This window comes from Amia ocellicauda, chromosome 5 (genome assembly GCF_036373705.1).
Source record: "Amia ocellicauda isolate fAmiCal2 chromosome 5, fAmiCal2.hap1, whole genome shotgun sequence".
In the NCBI taxonomy this organism is placed as follows: domain Eukaryota; kingdom Metazoa; phylum Chordata; class Actinopteri; order Amiiformes; family Amiidae; genus Amia; species Amia ocellicauda.
Genome location: NC_089854.1, coordinates 36791241 through 36814039, shown reverse-complemented (window position 1 = coordinate 36814039; position 22799 = coordinate 36791241). Strand labels below are relative to the sequence as shown.

Below are 22799 nucleotides of genomic sequence, written 5' to 3'. Positions count from 1 at the left end.
CATGCATTTATTGAACTTTTTTTTTTTTTTTTTTACTTTTAATTGTATTTTTAAGAGTGGATTTCCTTGAATATAATTCAACAAAAACTGAGCAGTAAAAATGGTGTGTGTGTGTGTGTATATATATATATATATATATATATATATATATATATATATATATTACATCAAAATAAATAAGATCAACTATGTTATAGTGCACTTCCACAACCAACTGAAAACTACTACACATTTATTCAATATATAAAAATTATCAAAAATAAATTAGCCCAAAATAAATTATATCAAATATGTTGTAGTGCACTGCCACAACCTACTGAAAACTCCTATATATTCAACATTCCAGTCAGTAACTGGAAAGAAATTAAAAGATGATTTAGGCCAACATGGCAAATGCTGGTAGGGCTGCTCAAAGTAATCTCTTAAAAGGTTTTTAGCCAGAAACACCAGTCTGTTTACATGGTCTGGTTTCAGAGATGAGCGCAGGCAGGTGATAATATTTCCACCTGTGCTGAAGACCCTCTTTGAAGAGGAACTTGTGGCTGGGATTCACAGGTACTTCCTTGCCAAGTTGGAGAGCCGTGGGTAGAGCGCCCGGGATTCCCTCCACTAGTCCAGTGGGTCCTCCTCAGTGTCCAGTGTCCATGCCTGGAGGTAGGACTGTAGCTCAAGAGCTATGGTCTGATCCTGTTGCAGAGCAGGTCCTGCAGCTTTGCCTACAGTGACCTTGAAGAAACTGCTCAGGTCCTCCTTCTTCTTTGGTCCAGCAGCATCCTCCATGTCATCAGCAGGCATCGTTGCTTTCTCAAAAGGGGCTTTCTCCTTGGAGTGGACATATATTATAAAGAAAATAGGAATGACATGTTTAATCTGACTAAATGGTTATGGTTTTTAATTTTCATACCTGGAATTACATTATAACAATTTGACAACCCATTAATTCACTTAATTGTATTTACTGTCATATCTCTTTTTTTATTAATTATTATTATTATTACTACCATGACAGTCATCACCATCTTCATCTCAGTCTGGCTTGGATGGACCTTCGATTGTCTTCAATGATATATTGTAGCTTGAACCTCGGGTCCAGGGCAGAGTCCATGTCAAGCAGCTCTTGTGTTGCTGTGTCATTGTATTTGTCATTGATATCTCCTTTTTGATGCTTTTGGTGAGGTCTGTCATCCTCCTGCACTGCCAATATTATGTTGTTGAAGAGGTGGAGGGTTGGTTAAAAAAAAAAAAAGACCCACTTGCACTTTCTGGGGAGAAATATGTATATGTGAATTCAACCAGAGGGCTGAGAGACTTCTTGATGGCCTCCAGTACATCAATGTCCTGCCAGGAGGGGATGAGATGTCTGACTTTTCAGTCATTTAAAATTACCTGGGCAGTGGCCTTCTGCTGCTCGAGGACCCTGTCTATCATGGCCTGCCTAGATCCCCATCTGGTTGGACATTCTGTCTTTGGCGAGTGTTCATTCAGATTCAGCTTCTTCTGTGCCTCTGCGAGCTCCCTCTTTTTTCCAACTATAGGAAAAGCTGCAGACCAGCTTCTTGCAGATCCTCATCGCATGGTCAATCTTGGGATCCTTCGTTGCATTCTCTAAGATTACAACAACAACAAAAAAAAAATATATATATATATATATATATATATATATATATACACTCACCTAAAGGATTATTAGGAACACCTGTTCAATTTCTCATTAATGCAATTATCTAACCAACCAATCACATGGCAGTTGCTTCAATGCATTTAGGGGTGTGGTCCTGGTCAAGACAATCTCCTGAACTCCAAACTGAATGTCTGAATGGGAAAGAAAGGTGATTTAAGCAATTTTGAGCGTGGCATGGTTGTTGGTGCCAGACGGGCCGGTCTGAGTATTTCACAATCTGCTCAGTTACTGGGATTTTCACACACAACCATTTCTAGGGTTTACAAAGAATGGTGTGAAAAGGGAAAAACATCCAGTATGCGGCAGTCCTGTGGGCGAAAATGCCTTGTTGATGCTAGAGGTCAGAGGAGAATGGGCCGACTGATTCAAGCTGATAGAAGAGCAACTTTGACTGAAATAAGCACTCGTTACAACCGAGGTATGCAGCAAAGCATTTGTGAAGCCACAACACGTACAACCTTGAGGCGGATGGGCTACAACAGCAGAAGACCCCACCGGGTACCACTCATCTCCACTACAAATAGGAAAAAGAGTCTACAATTTGCACAAGCTCACCAAAATTGGACAGTTGAAGACTGGAAAAATGTTGCCTGGTCTGATGAGTCTCGATTTCTGTTGAGACATTCAGATGGTAGAGTCAGAATTTGGCATAAACAGAATGAGAACATGGATCCATCATGCCTTGTTACCACTGTGCAGGCTGGTGGTGGTGGTGTGGGGGATGTTTTCTTGGCACACTTTAGGCCCCTTAGTGCCAATTGGGCATCGTTTAAATGCCACGGCCTACCTGAGCATTGTTTCTGACCATGTCCATTCCTTTATGACCACCATGTACCCATCCTCTGATGGCTACTTCCAGCAGGATAAAGCACCATGTCACAAAGGTCCAATCATTTCAAATTGGTTTCTTGAACATGACAATGAGTTCACTGTACTAAACTGGCCCCCACAGTCACCAGATCTCAACCCAATAGAGCATCTTTGGGATGTGGTGGAACGGGAGCTTCGTGCCCTGGATGTGCATCCCACAAATCTCCATCAACTGCAAGATGCTATCCTATCAATATGGGCCAACATTTCTAAAGAATGCTTTCAGCACCTTGTTGAATCAATGCCACGTAGAATTAAGGCAGTTCTGAAGGCGAAAGGGGGTCAAACACAGTATTAGTATGGTGTTCCTAATAATCCTTTAGGTGAGTGTATAGTATGATGATCATCATAACCTTCATTAAAGTATCATTTGGCATTTGGTGCGTGCGTGTGTGTTTGAGTGAGTGAGAGAGAGATCATCACACTACCTCACATAACATATGTTAATTACATATTATTATTATTATTATTATTATTAATATTTATCATTATTAGTGTGTGAGAGAGAAAAGAGAGATCATCACAGAGTAGCTGACCATGTTAGTTACTTATTATTCTTATTGTTGTTGTTAAAATTACATATTACGCAGAATCAGGAGGAAGGAATCCTACTCACCTATGGCCAAGTGAAGTCTATGCCCGAAGCACTGGAGCCTCATCCATCCATTGACGTCAGCCGCCAGCTTTATGTTTGAGGCATTTTCTGTAGTGATACAGACAAGCTTGTCCTCCTTTAAGTCCCATGCAGCCATCACTTCCCTCAGTCCATAGGCGATGTTTTGCCCCGTGTGGTCTTCCGAAAAAATCGCAGTTTGGAGACACTTTGTCTTCAAATTGAAATCGGCATCGATGTAATAAATTGTAAGACTAATGTAAGGCTCCATGGTGCGGCTTGACCATATGTCCGTTGTAGTGGCAAAGTACTCGGCTGTAGACGCATAATTTGCAACTTCCTCACGGCATTTATAATACAGGGCAGGCAGTGCAACTCTGATGAAATGGTGTCGCGATGGCATCGTGTGACACTTGTACAAAGTGTTTACCAGTTTCTTTAATCCCTGGTTGCTAGCAGTGCTAACTGGACACACGTCTTTTGCTATGAAGAATGTAATGGCATCTGTTATTTATTTGTCTGTGAGAGTAGGATGGGTAGGCGGTTGCATTATAAAAAGTGTCCTTAATTGATGACTGTGTTGAGGTGGAAGAAGTCGACGGGGCTTTACGCTGTTTTTTGTTCGTTTATAGTTTGGTCATAAACCACTTTGTGATTGAATTTCAGATGATTAAACAAATTGGTCGTATTTCCATGTGGTGCAGACACCACCATGCAACAAATCTTGCACATTATTTATTTTTGTTCCACATCAGGCTCCTTGAAACCAAATTGTTTCCAAACAGCTGAAATGGTTTTACCTTTCTTGTCAACCAAAGGCTCTCTTTCTGTCATCTTGGCTCAATAGTATATTAAAAATACCACAGCCTAGCGGGGAGTGAGTTTGGCCTGTTATGGAGGGGCGAAAGCACACCGCTGTAAAGAAAAATGGGGCGCGGTTTTTAAACAACCCTACCCATTGCCACACATGCATGCATGAAGTCAGTCACTCGTTCACCCGTTCCAGGTTTAATTTTAGAGAGAGAAGGGATGATGTGATTGTTACAGAGGTGACCAGCAGTGTAATGCTGCCGTAGTGCACCAGAGCGCCGCTCTAGCACTTTAAAATCTGTTCAAGGCTGAACTCTGCCTCTGACACAGGGGTGAAGTGGAGCCGGGTGGAGTGACACCACTCTTTCAACCCTGTGTTTCTCAATTGTAAATAAAATTAAAATTATTAATGTATTTAAAACATTTCCTCGTGCAATGTATTTGGGATTGACAGTGTCCTTCTCTGTGGCTGTTTTTCTTGGCCGCAAAACTGATGCCAAAACTGCACTCGCATAAAACCACTGCATGTAAACTCCCCCTATGATGATCATCGCAGCAACAGCTACTGTTTAACAAAGCAGAGCGGGTTGTTTTTAATTTGTTTTGTTTTATTTAATTTACAACTACTAAACTTTATGTACTGAGTAATAAACTGACTAGTAATAATGGTATTAAATGCATGTTAAGAACTTAAGAAACCATTTATATATATATATAAAACAAACACACACACACAGAAATAAATACAGAAATTATCTTAATTGTAGAGGTGCCAAAAATAGATTTGGCGTTGAAGTTGTGAGAATGAATTGACCATATAAACGATACCACCTTGAGTTTTTTTACACTCTTACTTAGATCAACAGAGTAGCTGTGCTCATGAATGTGATCTGATGGGAGTAATTTATAATCCACCATTCACTTGCGCTCAACAAAAAGCAGGTGTTTTTGTGTGTAATGGCACCGTGGGCAAAGGATGACAATCAGAAATGTTTATAGATCAAAACTGTAATTTTATAATTAATTATCAGATCCTGCTACAAAGATGATCTGTGTGTACTTCATTTATCACGCAGTTTAACGAGCGTAATTGATTAATCAATGGTGGTGTTATAAAGGTGGAAAGTGTATGTGTGTGTGTGTGTATATGTGTGTATATATATATATATATATATAAAAAATGAGTAATTATTTAATAAGTTATAAACTAAAGTTAATTCTGACAATTAATCCCTCCTCGTGTTTCCCTTCAGCTCATGAGAAGAATTTATAAGGGAATCCCTCTTCAGCTGCGTGGGGAGGTCTGGTGCTTGCTGCTTGATATACCAAAAATAAAAGCGGAGAAAAGGGACTACTACGAGGTAAGAGAGCACTGGAGATGATTTTCTAGTGTTACAGACTGAGCCAACATGAATAAAATTATTAAAGGCCACTCCTGGGAGATCAGGTTGGGCCCTGTTGATCAGAATCTCAACATTGTGTCCATATCTGGTGGGAATCTAGGTCGTGTCATCACAACTGTTGCCATGATTACATTGGAGAAGGGGCCCATGATGTTCTCAGCTTGCTGGACAACAACAACCCCTGTGACTTGTGAAGTGTTGGATTGGTCCTCCCTTTAAAAAGTATATATATTTATATAATGTGTGTGTGTGTGTGTATATATATATATATATATATATATATATATATATATATATATATATATATATATATATATATATATATATATATTATTATTATTTTTATTTTTTTTATAAAGGGAGGACCAATAAGTATACGTGTGTGTGTGTGTATATATAAAACGCTTTGAAATTTGACCTGGAACAGGATGAGGAAATAATGTATTTATAATTACTTTCTATTAAAATTAATGTTTTTAAAAAACACTCCACTAATTAATTATGCTGTCAAAGAAGTCTTTCTTTTTCTTATTGAACCAATTACATGAGCACACCAACTGACTGGTAGGTTGCTTTGACAGGTGCATTGCTCTGTCTCACCTGCTTTCAGTTTAAAGAGTGGGAAATTAATAAAAATACATCTGATTCGGTCAACCCTGACTACAGCTTTAAAGTTTGGGAAGGACAGTAGAATTAAACAATGAAAGTAAGCAAGCCTACATTTAATATATATACACTACCGTTCAAAAGTTTGGGGTCACTTAGAAATGTCCTTGTTTTCGAAAGAAAAGGAAATGTTATTTTAATGGACAAAGCATCAAATTGATCAGAAATACAATGACTATTGTAGCTGGAAACGGCTGATATTGTAATGGAATATCTACATGGGCGTACAGAGGCCTGCAATCAGCAACCATCAGTCCTGTGTTCCAATGGCACACAGTGTTTGCTAATCCAAGTTTATCATTTTAAAAGGCTAATTGATCATTAGAAAACCCTTTCGCAATTATGTTAGCACAGCTGAAAACTGTTGTGCTGATTAAAGTAGCAATAAAACTGGCCTTCTTTATACTAGTTGAGTATCTGGAGCATCAGCAATTGTGGGTTCACTTACAGGCTCAAAATGGCCAGAAACAAAGAACTTTCTTCTGAAACTCGTCAGTTTATTCTTGTTCTGAGAAATGAAGGCTATTCCATGCGAGAAATTGCAAAGAAACTGAAGATCTCGTACAACGCTGTGTACTACTCCCTTAATGGAACAGTGTAAACTGGATCTATCCAGAATAGAAAGAGGAGTGGGAGGCCCTGGTGCACAACTGAGCAAGAGGACAAATACATTAGTGTCTAGTTTGAGAAACGGACGCCTCACAGGTCCTCAACTGGCAGCTTCATTAAATAGTCCCCGCAAAACACCAGTCTCAACGTCAACAGTGAAGAGGTGACTCCGGGATGCTGGCCTTTTAGGCAGAGTTGCAAAGAAAAAGCCATATCTCAGACTGGCCAATAAAAAGAAAAGATTAAGATGGGCAAAAGAACACAGACACTGGACAGAGGAAGATTGGAAAAAAGTGTTATGGCAGACGAATGTAAGTTTCAGGTGTTTGGATCACAAAGAAGAACATTCGTGAGACGCAGACCAAATGAAAAGATGCTGGAGGAGCGCTTGACACCATCTGTCAAGCATGGTGGAGGCAATGTGATGGTCTGGGAGTGCTTTGGTGGTGGTAAAGTGGGAGATTTGTACAGGGTAAAAGGGATCTTGAAGAAGGAAGGCTATCTCTCCATTTTGCAATGCCATGCCATACCCTGTGGACGGCGCTTGATTGGAGCCAGTTTCCTCCTACAACAGGACAATGACCCAAAGTCAAGCTCCAAACTATGCAAGAACTATTTAGGGAAGAAGCAGTCGGTTGGTATTCTGTCTATAATGGAGTGGCCAGCACAGTCACCGGATCTCAACCCTGTTGAGCTCTTGTGGGAGCAGCTTGACTATATGGTACATAAGAAGTGCCCATCAAGCCAATCCAACTTGTGGGAGGTGCTTCAGGAATCATGGGGTGATATCTCTTCAGATTACCTCAACAAATTGACAACTAGAATGCCAAAGGTCTGTAAGGCTGTAATTGCTGCAAATGGAGGATTCTTTGACGAAACAGTTATTATTTCAATTAAAAATCATTATTTCTAACATTGTCAATGACTATATTCCCTATTAATTTTGCTATATTTCCTATTCAGACTCATTTCTCATGTTTTCATGGAAAACAAGGAAATTGCCTCAAACTTTTGAACGGTAGTGTATATATATTTAAACTCACTCACACGCATGCAGAATGAAGAACTTTTTCTTCACCACCCACTTAATAATAGGGAAAATTTTAACATAAATTTTTTCTTCCATGGTTGGTGCAATAAACCCTACTTGTAATGGTTTCATTTTGCTTTTAATGACGATGCTTCAGATGATTGAAAGGTGCCTCCTATAGCCAATTTATTCTCCTATATTGGATCTCTATTCAGGGAGTGTGAGCTCTGTTTTATTAAATGCCAAGTTCACTGTAGTCATGTTATCTGTTCTACCTAATATTATCTACTTCTTTTATTTTTCCTCCTTATTGAAGAAACTAAAGCAGAGAGCCAGGGGGATTTCTCCAGACATCAGGCAGATTGATCTGGATGTGAACCGCACTTACCGGGACCACATCATGTTCAGGGATAGATATGATGTGAAGTAAGTGGACGTCTAACACCAGAGAAAGTTCACAGCTTCATCTGGAAGGATAAGAGTGAGAGAGCTTGTGCTAATTTGTGAAGTATATAAAACAAAGTTATTTTGAGCTGGCCGAAACAAAATCCGCATTTGATGTAAATGTCACTTTTGTAAACGTCTTTTGCTATGAGGTTGGTAGGACAACTTCAGTATGTGCTAAAAATACATACAAATATTGTCTTAATTAATTAATTAATTAAAGAAAATAGAACCTTATTCTGGAATAGTTTATAATATCTGAGATTATTATTACATCCAATCCATGATAAATCTGTTAAGCAGGCCACTTTGCACTTCACACCCACTTCAATGGAGACTGGACAGCTGTTATTTACCTTCTGTGCCACTAAAGAATCTGCATTTTTTATGTTAATTTAGTTTTCTGTAACATCCACAAAACACAAAATAAACATGACTGTAAATCTTCCAGTTTCCCAGACTGAGCAACAGAGTGTTGCTTAATTTATTAACTTGCGGACGTGCTGTTCAGGGAGCTACCCTTTCTGTACGTGCCTATAACAATATACAGACTGATACAACTTGTCCTTTTCTCCCATTATTAAAAAAGGTTTGTGTAATGGAATGTCATCCCCTGCATTTTTGTATTATTGTGTTCATTACATTTCTAGGATAAAACGTGTCGAGTGACCGAGGTTATTTATAGTCATTGCTCTGTGTAACAGCGCATTTATAGTACAGTACACCACCTTGTTCCCTCTATGTAATCAAGATGTCTTCACTCTCAGACAAAAGCCCTGCAGCTCTCATGGGAATTCCTCAATATACTTGCAGAACTTAAAGGCACAATAAAAGGTTTCTTTCTCATATTGTCATCCTGTGCCCATTCCAACCAGCACTGCCAGTCCATGTTCCGTGAGCTAAATTAAATGTCACCAGCTGGAAGTATGATGGATCCAAGTGTAGTTTGTCTTTTAACTACAGAGCCTGTGGCCCATTTGGGATTTCTAAACCTGCACTCCTCCAAAGTGTACAAAATTGGCTTTGTAGCCCCAGACTGATAATTCCACCGAGGTTTCTTCTCATTAAAAATATAAATAAGGAAAGCCTTATTGAGAATAACATTTTCATTTATTTTAAAAATAGAGAACAAGCTGGTGGGGGGGTGGCCCTTGGGTTTTCACTGTGTCCTAATGCAGATGTGTAGCTGAGCTGATCCTGGGAAAAGTTATGGTCTAATAATCAGGTTACATTTTCTCTCCTCCTCAGGCTGAGTAGGATAACAACTCACTCGGATTTACCTGCTAATGCTTGTTTTGTAAATTTAACTGCCTGTCGACAAGAGCCGCAGACTAGCAGAGAGGGGAAAAATGTTAGAAACTCCGGTTAGGGAGCCTGTGTGAATAAAACTAGAGCTGAAATTTACTCCTCTTAATGAAATAAGGGTTAGCAGAGACAATTTAACAACTTCTATGTTTATAATCAAATATGTGTCTAAATCATTGGGGGAGGAGTAAATGTCCTGAGGGAATTTGGTTTATAGTACATTTGACAGAACAGGAATGTTTTCTGTGTTATCCATTGTAGCATGAAATAGCAAGTTGTGCTCCTACCAGGGAGTCCTTGTTAAACATGGCTGGCTAGCTTAGCAAAATGCTTACAACTAATACAAAATAAAAACTTTATTTTTTAATAGCATTACAGGCTTGTTTATCAAAATGAATTCTAGATTTAAAAAAAAAAGAAAAAATGCAGTGGTCCCCCTTTTGAGAGTGTTCATGTCACAGGAATAAAACAATAGGGAGGAGGAGGAAGGCATAGCAAAGAAGTACGTTTATTGAACCTTTATGTAAATGTATTTATTAAACCTAACTACAGATTGAAGATTCAGTGTGGGACTTAATCCCAGGCCAACCGTGCGTCTACTTATTTTACGCTTCCTTGTTATATGGCAGTGTAGTCCAACATAACAGTTTTCAAGAATTGTTAGCAAGTGCTGTGATTTGCCAATTATTTGTGAAAATAAACTGGTTTATGAGTTTCTGTGCCATGAATTCTGTACTGTCTTAATTGAAAGACGAATCAATACATGGATGTATGTGCTTGCCTGGAAATGTGCCACCCTCCATTGGATTTAATATAAGAATATCATATTGCCGATGACCTTTATGTTCAGCGATTGGATTTGTTCTTAGATCTCTCGGCAGCCTTGCTTTCCATGGGCCTTTCAATTACAGAACGTTGTTTGTCTAAGGCGACTGATAATAGTCTGGCAACTCCCTTGATTTTCTGCTGCCTGCTGTAAAGACATGAACAGTGGAGAGTGGGGTCCCCGGGGCTTGCTTCCCTTACACTTAAAGTAAGGGAGGAAGAAATGATAAGAGTAATACACCTTAGACTTGCTTTAAGTTATGTGATTATATCAGTTTTCTTTTTGGAATCGAATCATTTTAAGTTCTATAATGCAATGTTATAATGATATCTTGTTTAACATACAGCCTGGGTATTTTATTATGGTTTATATTGCTTGCTGTTCTTCAGTTTGCTTTGCAATAGCATTTTGTTTATTGCACACCATGTCTCAGGGACTCAGAATGAAAATCTGCATTTCCCATTCATTCTTAAGTGTCGACACTTACGACCTTTTGTGAGTTGGGCTCACAGGAATTACTTTCAGTCTGCTGCTTTGCATCGTGCAGCTTTGAAGTTTTTTTTTTTTTTTTTCTTCAGAAGATTTGATTCATAGTGTTTATTCCACTTGATGAACCTTAATGTAATGCTTTGATAGATATTCTAGCTATACAGACCAGATGTGGATTTCAAGGAACAATAAATGCGTGCTTAGAATATTTGCATTCAGAAGTATGATATAACACACTTTTCTTTCTTTTTTCTTCCACAGGCAGCAAGCCCTATTCCATGTTCTCACGGCTTATTCCATGTATAACACAGTAAGTGATGTTTACAGTGATGGTTTCCTCTCTGAATATTTCATACCCTGATTTATTATTTATTAAGTGCTTAAAAGCCAGAATTGTGGCTCTTGTGGAGAAAATTAATTGGAAACTGATATATGTTGTTTTCAAATTAAATGTCTCCTTATTAACATTGAAATTGATTGCTGTCTGACATCTCCATCTTGCCCGGCCGACCACACATAGGGAGTCATTGCTGGGGCTGAGCATGTTGGCCTGCATAACGTGGTCCCATTCATCTGAAATGGAGGAGGGTGTTTTAAGAGATGCCTCTCAGAAAGCCTTTACTAAGTAAATGATTCACCTGTTTTTGTTTTTTCTGCATTTTTAGGTCTCATGTTTTTCTGTTTGCTTGTTTAATTTTCCTCCCCTTGCATACCCATTAAAATGCTTCTGAAGTATGTTGGAATGATTAAAGATGGCAGCCGTGGCCCTGCGGTGTAGGCCTCTGCCATTGCCGCATCTATTGCCCTCGATCTGCTGTGGCCTTCGCTGAATGCTCTGAACACTTTGTCGGCTACTTTTTACATTCTTTACGTTTTAGCCTGCAGCATTCAGCCACACAGATGGTTTGCTTGCATTATAGCTTTTAATAATCAGCCTTTTACATCCAATATCAGAAGTTTGAAAGCCATAAACAAAGTACAAATGGACTACGGCCGAGGATCATTTAGCTCAGTTTTTCCTGAATCAGAATTCCGACCCTTAATATGTCTCCGTGTTCCTCGTCAAAAATAAACCTCACCCTTTTTTGCTTGTAAAATGTCAGACTACCAAAGGATGTGGTTGAATAGGTACATGTTTAATCTGCTATTTCCTGAGCTTGATTATCAGGCAAAGTAGATCACCATCCACTGTCGCACTACTCTAATAAGAAGACTGACACCATGCTGATGTGAAAACTTTTCATGTTAAAACCTTTATGGTGTAAATTTCCAGAGGAGGTATTTAATAAGCCATGGATCTGAGACGACCTAAATAACAATCCAGACTTCTCTTGGTGTACAATTATTTTTTTATACATGAAACACCCAAATTACTGCAACTGAGAAAAATACCTACACTTAATGTTTTCACTAAACCTACACTGAAGGAGTTTTCTTCCAAGCATTCAATAATATATTGGCATCGCCCTCTACAGTATTGATCATTAACAGCCACTCTCCCCACAGACGGTGTTGCTGCTGTACATGTTCTGGCTACAAAGATCGGTACACAGCTAAGGAGAGCTCGCTCACGTGGTTCAGTGTTTTTACAACATGTAGTCATCTTTCACCTGTGATGTTTGAAAAGGAAATGACCGTTTATATGCTGCTTTACATGATTTGTATGCTGCCATTTAAAAAAAAAAGGCAACAAAGGAAAAGGAAAACAAAAGCTGTGTTTTCAGTGGTCAGTGTTCTATTGTAACAGTATCCCAAACTATCAGAGTTCAACAGCAAAGGAACACTTCTAACCAACTTTTGAAGCTTTAAACAAGTAACTGGTGTTTACGACATCCTTATAAGGACATAAGGACTGAACACTGAGACCAGAGACTCAAGGGAAGGGGAAGAGAGGCTGTGACAGACTTTAACTGACAAGCCAGTGTGGACAGATCAAGGCTAACAGAGAGGGATGGGAACACATAGGACAGAGACTCAACTCAAGTCCCCAACTCAACTCCTTTGTCTTCATAGTCGAGTCAAAGTCTGCCCCCACGATCACTTGCACTCCAGGAGCTGTGATCACCAGTTCGAATCATGGCCATAGTTACATTCCATCTTGACAAAGAAACATTTATAATTGCATTTAATTAAACCATACTAACTCCCACACATGAGACATGACTGTGAAAGCGAGGCAGAGTGAAGTATGTACAATTTAATAAAGGGAACGACACCATCAATTGTGGTGTGCATGTTGTAAGCAGTTTTTTTTCTGAAGGATTTGTTTTGTGCGTCCTCTCGGCAGGAGGTTGGATACTGTCAGGGAATGAGCCAGATCACCGCCTTGCTTCTCATCTACATGAATGAAGAAGATGCCTTCTGGGCCCTTGTGAAACTTCTGTCTGGACAGAAACATGCCATGCACGGTAAGGAGGTCTTAGACTTTCAAATGGCCGCGTTCGTTCAGACACCGCAGCTGGACACTGTACTCTTACCAACTGATCTGTGATAGCGGGGAACTCAGACTGGTCAAGGAGCTGTGGATATAGAGGGGTACATATATATACATTTATCCACACATCTGACCCCACAACTTTCAAATGAAAAAAATATTCTGTACGTGTGCATCTCCAATTATATTAAAAATAAAGAAAAAAACGAATCTATCATGTTGCACATATTTCAGAGACAACACTGACATCACAGTAATGTTACCTCACTTTCATTATATGCATAACTGTGGACTTCTAATTCCCCTAAATATAATGTCAAAATGTAACTATACTAAAATTGCTCATGTTAAGCTTTGGAAATGATATGCCTCTACAAGTGACTTTCAATTGCAGGGTTCTTTATTCCTGGATTCCCAAAGTTGATGAGGTTTCAAGAGCACCATGACCGGATTCTGAAGAAGATGATGCCTAAATTAAAGCAACATTTGGTAAGAACCAGACTGGATGGGAGAAAACATAAACTGAGCGGTATGGAAGGTACCCATGAAAAGCTTTTGTTATTGTCACCTTTTTTTTTTTTTAATGCTGCCACTCTCTGGTGATGAGACGACAAGATTCCTTTAACATCAGGTTTAATTTAAATGTATTAATTTGTTAATACAAAATTGTGTGAAGTCAATATCAGATTTAGGCGAATTCACAGATTTGGGAAAAGACGTTTCTACCAGTTCAATCAAATGAGATTTGAGTGTAAACTGCAAAAAGTATATGGCGCTGACCTGTTTTCTTTGAAGAGAAAGATTGAAACGCATGACCTTTTTATGCCAGACGTCCAAACATTTGCACAGTCCTGTGTTAGTGTGAAAATGCGACTAGCAATGTATTTACCACCACACTAATCATGGTTTTATTAGGCTTGTTATTTTTTATATTGTGGACAGTGATCTAAAGAGCCACAATTGAGATGGGTTTTGTATATTTCACCAAATTATTATTTTTATTTTATTGCAGGATAACCAAGAAGTTTTCACCAGTCTGTACACCATGAAGTGGTTCTTTCAGTGTTTCCTTGATAGAGTAGGTGTTTTTTTACTTTCCTTTTCATTACATATTTTCCTTTAAGAAAACCACCTGCCAATTCCAGAAGCTGAACATTTTGTGGGGGAGCAGCACAGGAAAATGGATTTCACCCTATTACTGCTGTAAAAGAGAAATTAGTTTAACAATGTCTCAAGGAATAGGTGATGAGCTAAAGAGTTTGATTTAATCAAAGCCCAGCTTAATAATGTCCATCTTTTATAACAATGACACTGAAACATACCAGTTCTCAAAACAAAAACTGAGTTGTTTTGTAACAAATGTTGAGTAGCAGTGCATCATTAAATATAATGACCAGTGTCCTGTTTGCACAGTTAACGCAGGAAGCAGAAGTGCATCTAAGGGTTTGTTCTCTCTTTCTCTTTCCCCCCTACAGACTCCATTTACTTTAACCTTAAGGATATGGGATATTTACATCCTTGAAGGAGAACGGGTTCTTACAGCCATGTCTTACACTGTCCTTAAACTCCACAAAAGTAAGCTTGTAATCCAAGAGATTGTTTTTGTTTTGTGTAATGAAAGGAGCTTTACCTTATAATATATATTTTTTTAAGTAATAAACCTTTTTGCTTACACATCACACTACAATAAAACCAGAATTAGACTGTTCTGTCCCAAGTGAAGCATCAGTAATTAATTAGTAATTTGTCTGATTTTTAGCAGCTACACTAAAGCATTTTATGGAACCAATAGCATTTAACTAAATAATAATAATCCCACTGTATTACACATCCTTTTGAATTGGCCTATCCTTGTGTGGCTATAGAATAATCACTCAGAGAAAAGCCACGATGTCCTCAGTGAGGCTTCATGAAAACCAAAACTGCCTCCATTTGTTACTTAAAGCACCCTTACTGCCAAGTCACATGTACTCTTCACGCAAAGGGTTAACGTGTTATCATGTGTGGCTGTGTTCTTCTGTGAAGAGCACCTGCTGAAGCTGTCCATGGAGGAACTGGTGGAATTCCTCCAGGTGACTCTGTCCAAGGACTTCTTCTTCGATGATGACTTCGTAATCGATCAGCTGCAGAACTCCATGTCAGAGCTGCGGCGGTCCAAGCTGGAGCTGCCTCCCCCAGGTAACACGCTTCCTCTCGTGTGTTTCCTGCTGTGGTGGTATGGTAGATGCTGAAGCACCCAGACTTACCACACCCGTAGTTCTACTTGCTCCCCACCCCTTCACACACACACACACACACCTGCCGTCACTTGCCTAGACAGATGAGTCGTTCACACAATTCAAGAAGCAGTGGCAGCACTAGAAGTTATATTCAGTGCCGCCCTGAAAAAGGGCCGTGCATCAGAGGGTTGCAGAAGGCCCGGGGCCTTATTACATTTTTTTAATTCCAAGACAAACTACGTAATCTTCCCCAAGAGACAAAGCCATCTGTCCCAGTCAGTATTGAGCAGCCCTGGTTGCTGAAGAGCCTCTTAGTCAGTCCTTTCCTTGTTTCCTCAGATTCTGCTTCAGGCTGTAACCCTTCTTCACAAAAAAGTATGCAGGGTGCATTGCCATGAAAGCTCTCTTAGTCTCCACCCCGCTCCATTTTGCTTGTACCAGTTGAATTACTTTTCCTTTAATTCCCATCTCACTCAATATAGCTGCTAGTGAGTGTGTAGGTGAGGGGGTGCTGCCACCCAATAGCTCTCTTCTGGACTACTAGTGTGGTCTTGACTGTCATCAGAGAGCATTACAGGTTTGCTGACCCCAGTATCGTGGGGCACCATCTGCTCAGAGTGCACCTGCTTGGTAGGGCTGTCTCCAAGGGCAGGAAACCTTGTGGCTGACAATACAGAGGCTCCCAAACTAGATAAGCAACACGATACACCTGGGACTTGATCCTCTGACTCCGAGCAAGTATTTTTGCAGCACACGTGCAGCTGTTGGCACAGCGACATGCTGCTTTAGCCTAATGATTAGACTGTATGCGTAATGGAGGCTTTGTGTGTTTTCATGACTATGAAGTTATTTCCGATTTGTGTAGTGACTGTTCTGCTCAGCCATATATCCATAACAGTATAGTGTCTTAAAACTGAAAAATAGTTTATCAATTTGGAATCCCAAAATACATTTTATGAGGGGGAAAAAAAGAGAGAGGCTTGTCTTGCTTAACTAGATCTGTTGACTTTTCTTGGATTTGCATCTTGATTTTTTTTCAGTTTCTTTCTGTCCACGAGGTGGCAGAATTGAGTGATTTCAGAATCTCTGCAGACCAGTTTAAGTGTGAGTGGAACTGTAGCCACGGGTAGCATGCATTCTGCTGGCTAATATTAACATCCCAAGTTTCAGGTTGGATGATAGATGTAGGCCTTTTACATTTAAAGATGAAAGTAATATGTTTATGGCTGATTTCACAGACCTTGATTAGCACTAGTACAGTCCTAGGTTGGCCATGAATTGTGCTAATTTGGGTCTGTGAAACCAGCCTTTAGAGATGAACTCTGCTAAACACACTACTGAACACCTGAGTTGCATGTGATCACAACAGTGCTCGGACGTGCCTTTGTTTAGGTGAACCTGGCTTCAGTGTACTAATGATGATGCATGATTGTGTGTCGTGTGGTGATTTTTACTTAGGTGGATATGATCCATGCTCATGTATGCTTCCAGAACCGTTTGCTTAACGTTGTGCACACCATACGTGGCTTTCTTTGATTAGATCAATGTCGGTGTTCTGTTTGTGAGTTGGCTTTCACACCTGTAGTGATTAAATACAATTATATATTTGGGTAAATTATGATATTTCATGAGCTAGTGGACACAGTTTGGAAAGAGGAATACAGTCACCTTCTGTACATTTGTTAGTGCTAAACTTATTTATAATTTTTAAAATACTTATATAGATAATGATGAATCAAATTTTAGTTGGCCATAATAAAGAAACCTTGTTTTTCCCTCTTTAGAACCAGATTTCCTCATCAGCTTGTATATAATGGCCATCTTGTGACTGAATATTTCTGCTGTTTTCATTTTCTTCCTTTCCTGATCCATTGCTAGCTTTCAAACGTCTTGCACTACCCGGAAGTCACATCCCCACATACAACAACAGCTGGTGGGCACAACTGTATGGTTTTCCATGTCGTCATCATTTGTTCGAACTGCATTTTTTTCCAACTTGGAAGATCTCCACATGTTTTGTCCTGTTATTGAGTTTTCAAACTTTCCACCAGTCCTTCCACAAAAAAAAACGCCCGGTGCCAAGTCTTCTGCAGAAAGCCTGTATGTTTCTGTTTCAAGAAAACCAATAAAGACTAATGTCTCTGATTTCCTAACTACCTGTAGGGTCTGTAGGCTTTTGGTGGCTTTTACCACCAAGCCGATCAGCCATTGCCAAGTCTGAACCTACTGAGCGTACATCATGTCTTATATCATGTCCAATCACTGACTGAAAAACCTCAGGTCTGTTCAGTCTTTGCAGCTCTACTACAAGTATGTGCAATGTTTCTTAAATCTTAAATTCTAAAAGAATATGTAGTTACAAATGACCTTTTTTTATGCATCCTTTTGGAAAGAGACCAGAAATTATTTTGGGTGGGATTATTGTTATTATTTTTTTTAACAAGCTTTGTTCCTAAACCACCAGTTCATAAGAATCAAATATATATTTTTTTTTATCATCATCCAAATAAATCTTTCAAATAAATCCAGTCTTATTACCTGCCACGGAGTGAGGGAAGCATTTAATTTTTTCGATCCATTTTACTTTTCTGAGTGTTTTCTGCTAACAAGTCCATTACCTATTCTGGTGGGAATTTTGTCAACACCCATTGAGAATGACCCCAGTTCTTCAACCCAGACATTGTGTTCCCACCTGTCACTTAATTTGAGAGTGAAAAACCTTTACTCTTTATGCATTAGTCAGCACAGACCACCTCTATCATACCAGGCTTTCACAACCTGCTTGCATCAATGCATTGTGCCTTTGGTATTATTTTAAAACACCCAACGTTCAAAATCCATGTCCTCATCATCATCTGTGTCTCTGTATCTGTTGTGGTTGTTGTTGTTTTGGATATCTCTGCCAGTTAGGATTCAAAAACCATTACTCACAGCGTATGCTTTCACCAGCAGTATAACAATGTGTGTGGTTGAAAGACAACAGTGGAAGAATGGAATATTTTACATGTATATTAATTTAAAAATTGTATTTCTGAATGAATTAAAATCAATATTGGTCATTTGAACAGTTGACTAGTCCAACTAGGTTTCCGTTTACTTTAGTCTTCTCGAACATATATATTTATATATATATACAGTACTGTGCAAAAGTTTTAGGCAGGTATGAAAAAATGCTGTAAAGTAAGAATGCTTTCAAAAATAGACATGTTAATAGATTATATTTATCAATTAACTCAATGCAAAGTGAGTGAACAGAAGAAAAATCTAAATAGTCAATATTTGGTGTGACCACCCTTTGCCTTCAAAACAGCATCAATTCTTCTAGGTACACTTGCACAAAGCCAGGGATTTTGTAGGCATATAGTCAGGTGTCTGATTAAACAATTATACCAAACAGGTGCTAATGATCATCAATTCAATATGTAGGTTGAAACACAAGCATTAACTGAAACAGAAACAGCTGTGTAGGAGGAATAAAACTGGGTGAGGAACAGCCAAACTCAGCTAACAAGGTGAGGTTGCTGAAGACAGTTTACTGTTTACTGACAAGACTGAGCACAGCAACAAGACACAAGGTAGTGTCTACTGCATCAGCAAGGTCTCTCCCAGGCAGAAATGTCAAGGCAGACAGGGGTTTCCAGGTGAAGAAGAAGCACAAAGAAACCGGCAACGTTGAGGACCGTAGACACAGTGATCAGCCAAGGAAACTTACTGCAGCAGATGAAAGACATCATGCTTACTTCCCTTCACAATCGGAAGATGTCCAGCAGTGCCATCAGCTCAGAATTGGCAGAACACAGTGCGACCCTGGTACACCCATGTACTGTCCGGAGAAGTCTGGTCAGAAGTGGCCTTCATGGGAGACTTGCGGCCAAAAAGCCATACCTCTGAAAAATGGTAGCAGGTGCTCTGGACTGATGAGTCAAAATTTGAAATATTTGGCTGCAGCAGAAGGCAGTTTGTTCACCGAAGGGCTGGAGAGCGGTACACGAATGAGTGTCTGCAGGCAACAGTGAAGCATGGTGGAGGTTCCTTGCAAAGTTTGGAGTTGGGATTTGGTCAGAATGAATGGTCTCGTCAATGCTGAGAAGTACAGGCAGATACTTATCCATCATGCAATACCATCAGGGAGGCATCTGATTGGCCCCAAATTTATTCTGCAGCATGACAACGACCCCAAACATACAGCGACAGTCATTAAGAACTATCTTCAGCGTAAAGAAGAACAAGGAGTCCTGGAAGTGATGGTATGGCCCCCACAGAGCCCCGATCTCAACATCATCGAGTCTGTCTGGGATTACATGAAGAGAGAGAAGCAACTGAGGCTGCCTAAATCCACAGAAGAACTGTGGTTAATTCTCCAAGATGTTTGGGCAAACCTACCTGCCGAGTTCCTTCAAAAACTGTGTGCAAGTGTACCTAGAAGAATTGATGCTGTTTTGAAAGCAAAGGGTGGTCACAGCAAATATTGATTTGATGTAGATTTTTCTTCTGTTCACTCGCTTTGCGTTTAGTTAATTAATAATCTATTAACGTGTCCATTTTTGGAGGCATTCTTACAGCATTTTTTCACACCTGCCTAAACATTTGCACAGTACTATAGGTTTTGGAATGCGAAAACCAGTTTGCCAGTCTGTTAAAATAGTTTTTGCTCCACTGGCATTGTCAAGCACGAACCTCAAATTAATTCAAAGTTATCCTCTGCTGTACAAAGTCCTAATATCCAGTAGCCCAAATATATATTTCAGCCTTACGTCATCTAAGTAATTAGTCTTTTTGCATTAGCAAAGAGGGACAGTGTTGCATGAATATTGTCGACTTGCTGTTACTCACATACTATTTGTTTGGTGTTGCATACTGTCAAATGTATGTGTACTTGTTGTACTTTTCCAGCTGCTTTGACTAAATTTCCCATTGTATCATCCGCCTTCCAGGTAAGGAGGATGAAATCCCAAAGAAGACACTGGGCCAGTTGCCACCCGAGCCTCAGCAAGCCATTTCCAATCATGTTGGCAACGGACAGAGCAGCAGCGCTAAGCTGGACGTGCACGCTCCCAAGAGCCATGCTCCCAGTGCCTCCCCCGAGAGAGCTGGGCCGACTCACAGCCGAGGGAGAAAAGACTCTTTTGAAAAATCGCTGAAGCGGAATAAGGCAGAGAAGTGGGACGGACATGCACGGACGCCTTCAGAGGCGGAGCTGCGGAAACAGATGGCTGTGGTTCCTCCTCAAGCTGTGGCTCAGGACGGCACTAGGCAGTTCAACAACGCAACTGCCAACCACAACTCTAATGCTGCCTCAAGTGCAAGGAAGGACTTTGCCCCAAGGTGGAATAAACCCTCTGACACAAAACTGGTAGAAGCAGCTACAAAGTCTGCTCTGGACAGCAGGGGCAGGGCTCTAAACTACAGTGTTGCCAGCTCCCCGTCCAGTCCCGACGAGGCCCAGGTGCTTTTTGTCAGGCCAAAGGCTAGAGGATTGATGGTGGACGAAACCAAAAGAGGGTCCAATGCTTCGCAGTATGACAACGTCCCCGGCCCCGATCATGACTTTGAGAATCGCGCCGAGGACATGCTGGAGAGGTCCATCCCCCGAAGTCTGCGCGGCGAGTCCGCGTTCGCCAGCCAGCCGCACAAGTCGGCCAGTCCGACCAGAATGCCAGGTGGCGTTGTCGCAAGCGGACCACAGAGATCTCAGAAGCAGTTCGAAGGTCCAGACCAAAGATCCCCAGGAAAGCCCCCTCCCTCCTACTCCAACCCCCCGATGTACCACACCAACTCGGCACCGTATTCTCCAGCAAAGCCCGGACCGTCTCCTCCGTATCGCCCGCAGTACAGCACCATTGTGGACGTGAAGCCCGACGACAGGCATCACGGCATCCCCCCACACACTCCCCTCGATCTGCCCGCTGAGAAGGCCTACCCCACCTACCCCAGGCACGCCTCCAGCTCCTCCCAGTCTAACCACATCATGGTAATGCCCGCCGAGAGAAACGCACAGTACGACTCTGTGAACTCCAGCAACTATCTGAGACAGCCGACCAAGCTGATAGGTACACAAGCATACCCGCCTGTGGACTACGTGCCAGAGGGCAGGAGACGGCCAGACCACCTGCCTCCGTATAGGCAGGAAGGCCACCGGCGGGAGTGGAACCATGAGGTAGACCCTTCACGCATGGGGAACGTGCCAAGGTCCCCAAGCTTTCAAAGGGCACAGATGTCCCCAGTTCAGGAGTTCAGCTACCCTCCAGTACCCATGGATGGGTCACTCCATTACAGGACTATGTATCAAGAACAACAGTCTCCTGCCCGATTGCAGCTTCCGAACTCTCCGAGTGGACAACACTACAGACGTCCTGCTGAGAATTTTACCATACAGGAGTCCATGATGCTGTGAAAAGTCACCTCCCCTTTGTATCGGTGTAAAGCAAAGGCAAACAGTAATCATAGCATTTCTTAGGTTTGTTTACACGTGATGTGCTGACCTCATGTTGGAATCACGTGGCGTAGCTCAGGCTTCTAATGTTTAGTATGCCGACTGGAACCGTTGCTTAATTTGTATTTAAATTCACGGCAGAAAATTTGATTCTCAATTCTCATTGGATTAAATGTATTTTGTTGGTCGAATGAGCCATTTAAAATGCTCAATTATTTGTATTCAACAGGATTATTGTTTTTCATGATTCTAAAACTCAGTGATTTTTCTTTTTTTCCTCAATTGAGTTACAAACGGTTGTCTTCTTTTAAAGGTCAATTAATGTATTATATACTTTTTCCATACATTTAAACTCTCTAGAAGGATGAAAAATAACTCTTCAGAGCAATGTATGTAACTTTGCAGTAGCAGTCTTACGGTTTAGTTTCTTCAGTTATAAGTGCTAACGCAGTCTCTTGACAAATAGTACAGTGAAAAAGTGTTGGAAGGATCAGTGCTAGTGGTGCTTTTTTCATTGCAGAGATGAATGTTGTGAAACTGAACCCTAGTGCACTGCATTTTTAACAGTATGACACTTCTTAAAACAATAATTGATGTTATTAAAGTTTATACTGTTACTTTATCAGTTTTTTATTTTTTATTTTTTTATTTTGCAGAATGCTATTGTGTTAAAGAAAAGAAAATTATAATTTCAGCAAGTACTGAAGTACAGTCTGCTGTAGTTTGCTATAGTTTACTGCTTTTACAAATGGTTGTTGTTTGCCTTTCCTTTTAATGTAATGTCCTCAGAAGATATTGAAATATGTGAAAAGATTGTTTTAAAGATTGTTTCTTTTAGTTTTTTTATTTTATTTTTTTCCATTGAAGCACTACGTATGGAAACACTACATTGCACTGCAGGTGCAAGTGTGTATTTATATATGTGTGTGTGTGTATATGTGTATGTATGTATATATGTGTGTATATA

At 40.2% G+C, this 22799-nt stretch overlaps 1 protein-coding gene across 2 annotated transcripts in view; it reads left to right on the top strand.

Annotated features, from left to right (window-relative positions):
- usp6nl (USP6 N-terminal like) overlaps nucleotides 1-22454 on the top strand; it is an 81928-nt gene extending 59474 nt beyond the window's left edge. For both annotated transcript variants that reach the window (XM_066705052.1, XM_066705051.1), the window contains 9 exons: nucleotides 5228-5335; nucleotides 7999-8108; nucleotides 11008-11056; nucleotides 13034-13154; nucleotides 13575-13669; nucleotides 14193-14258; nucleotides 14656-14755; nucleotides 15206-15358; nucleotides 20334-22454. In XM_066705052.1, coding sequence (XP_066561149.1) covers nucleotides 5228-5335; nucleotides 7999-8108; nucleotides 11008-11056; nucleotides 13034-13154; nucleotides 13575-13669; nucleotides 14193-14258; nucleotides 14656-14755; nucleotides 15206-15358; nucleotides 20334-21793 — 2262 coding nt within the window. In that variant the 3' untranslated portion in view covers nucleotides 21794-22454. The remainder of the gene's footprint in view (nucleotides 1-5227; nucleotides 5336-7998; nucleotides 8109-11007; nucleotides 11057-13033; nucleotides 13155-13574; nucleotides 13670-14192; nucleotides 14259-14655; nucleotides 14756-15205; nucleotides 15359-20333) is intronic.
- The last annotated feature ends 345 nt before the right edge of the window (nucleotides 22455-22799 follow it).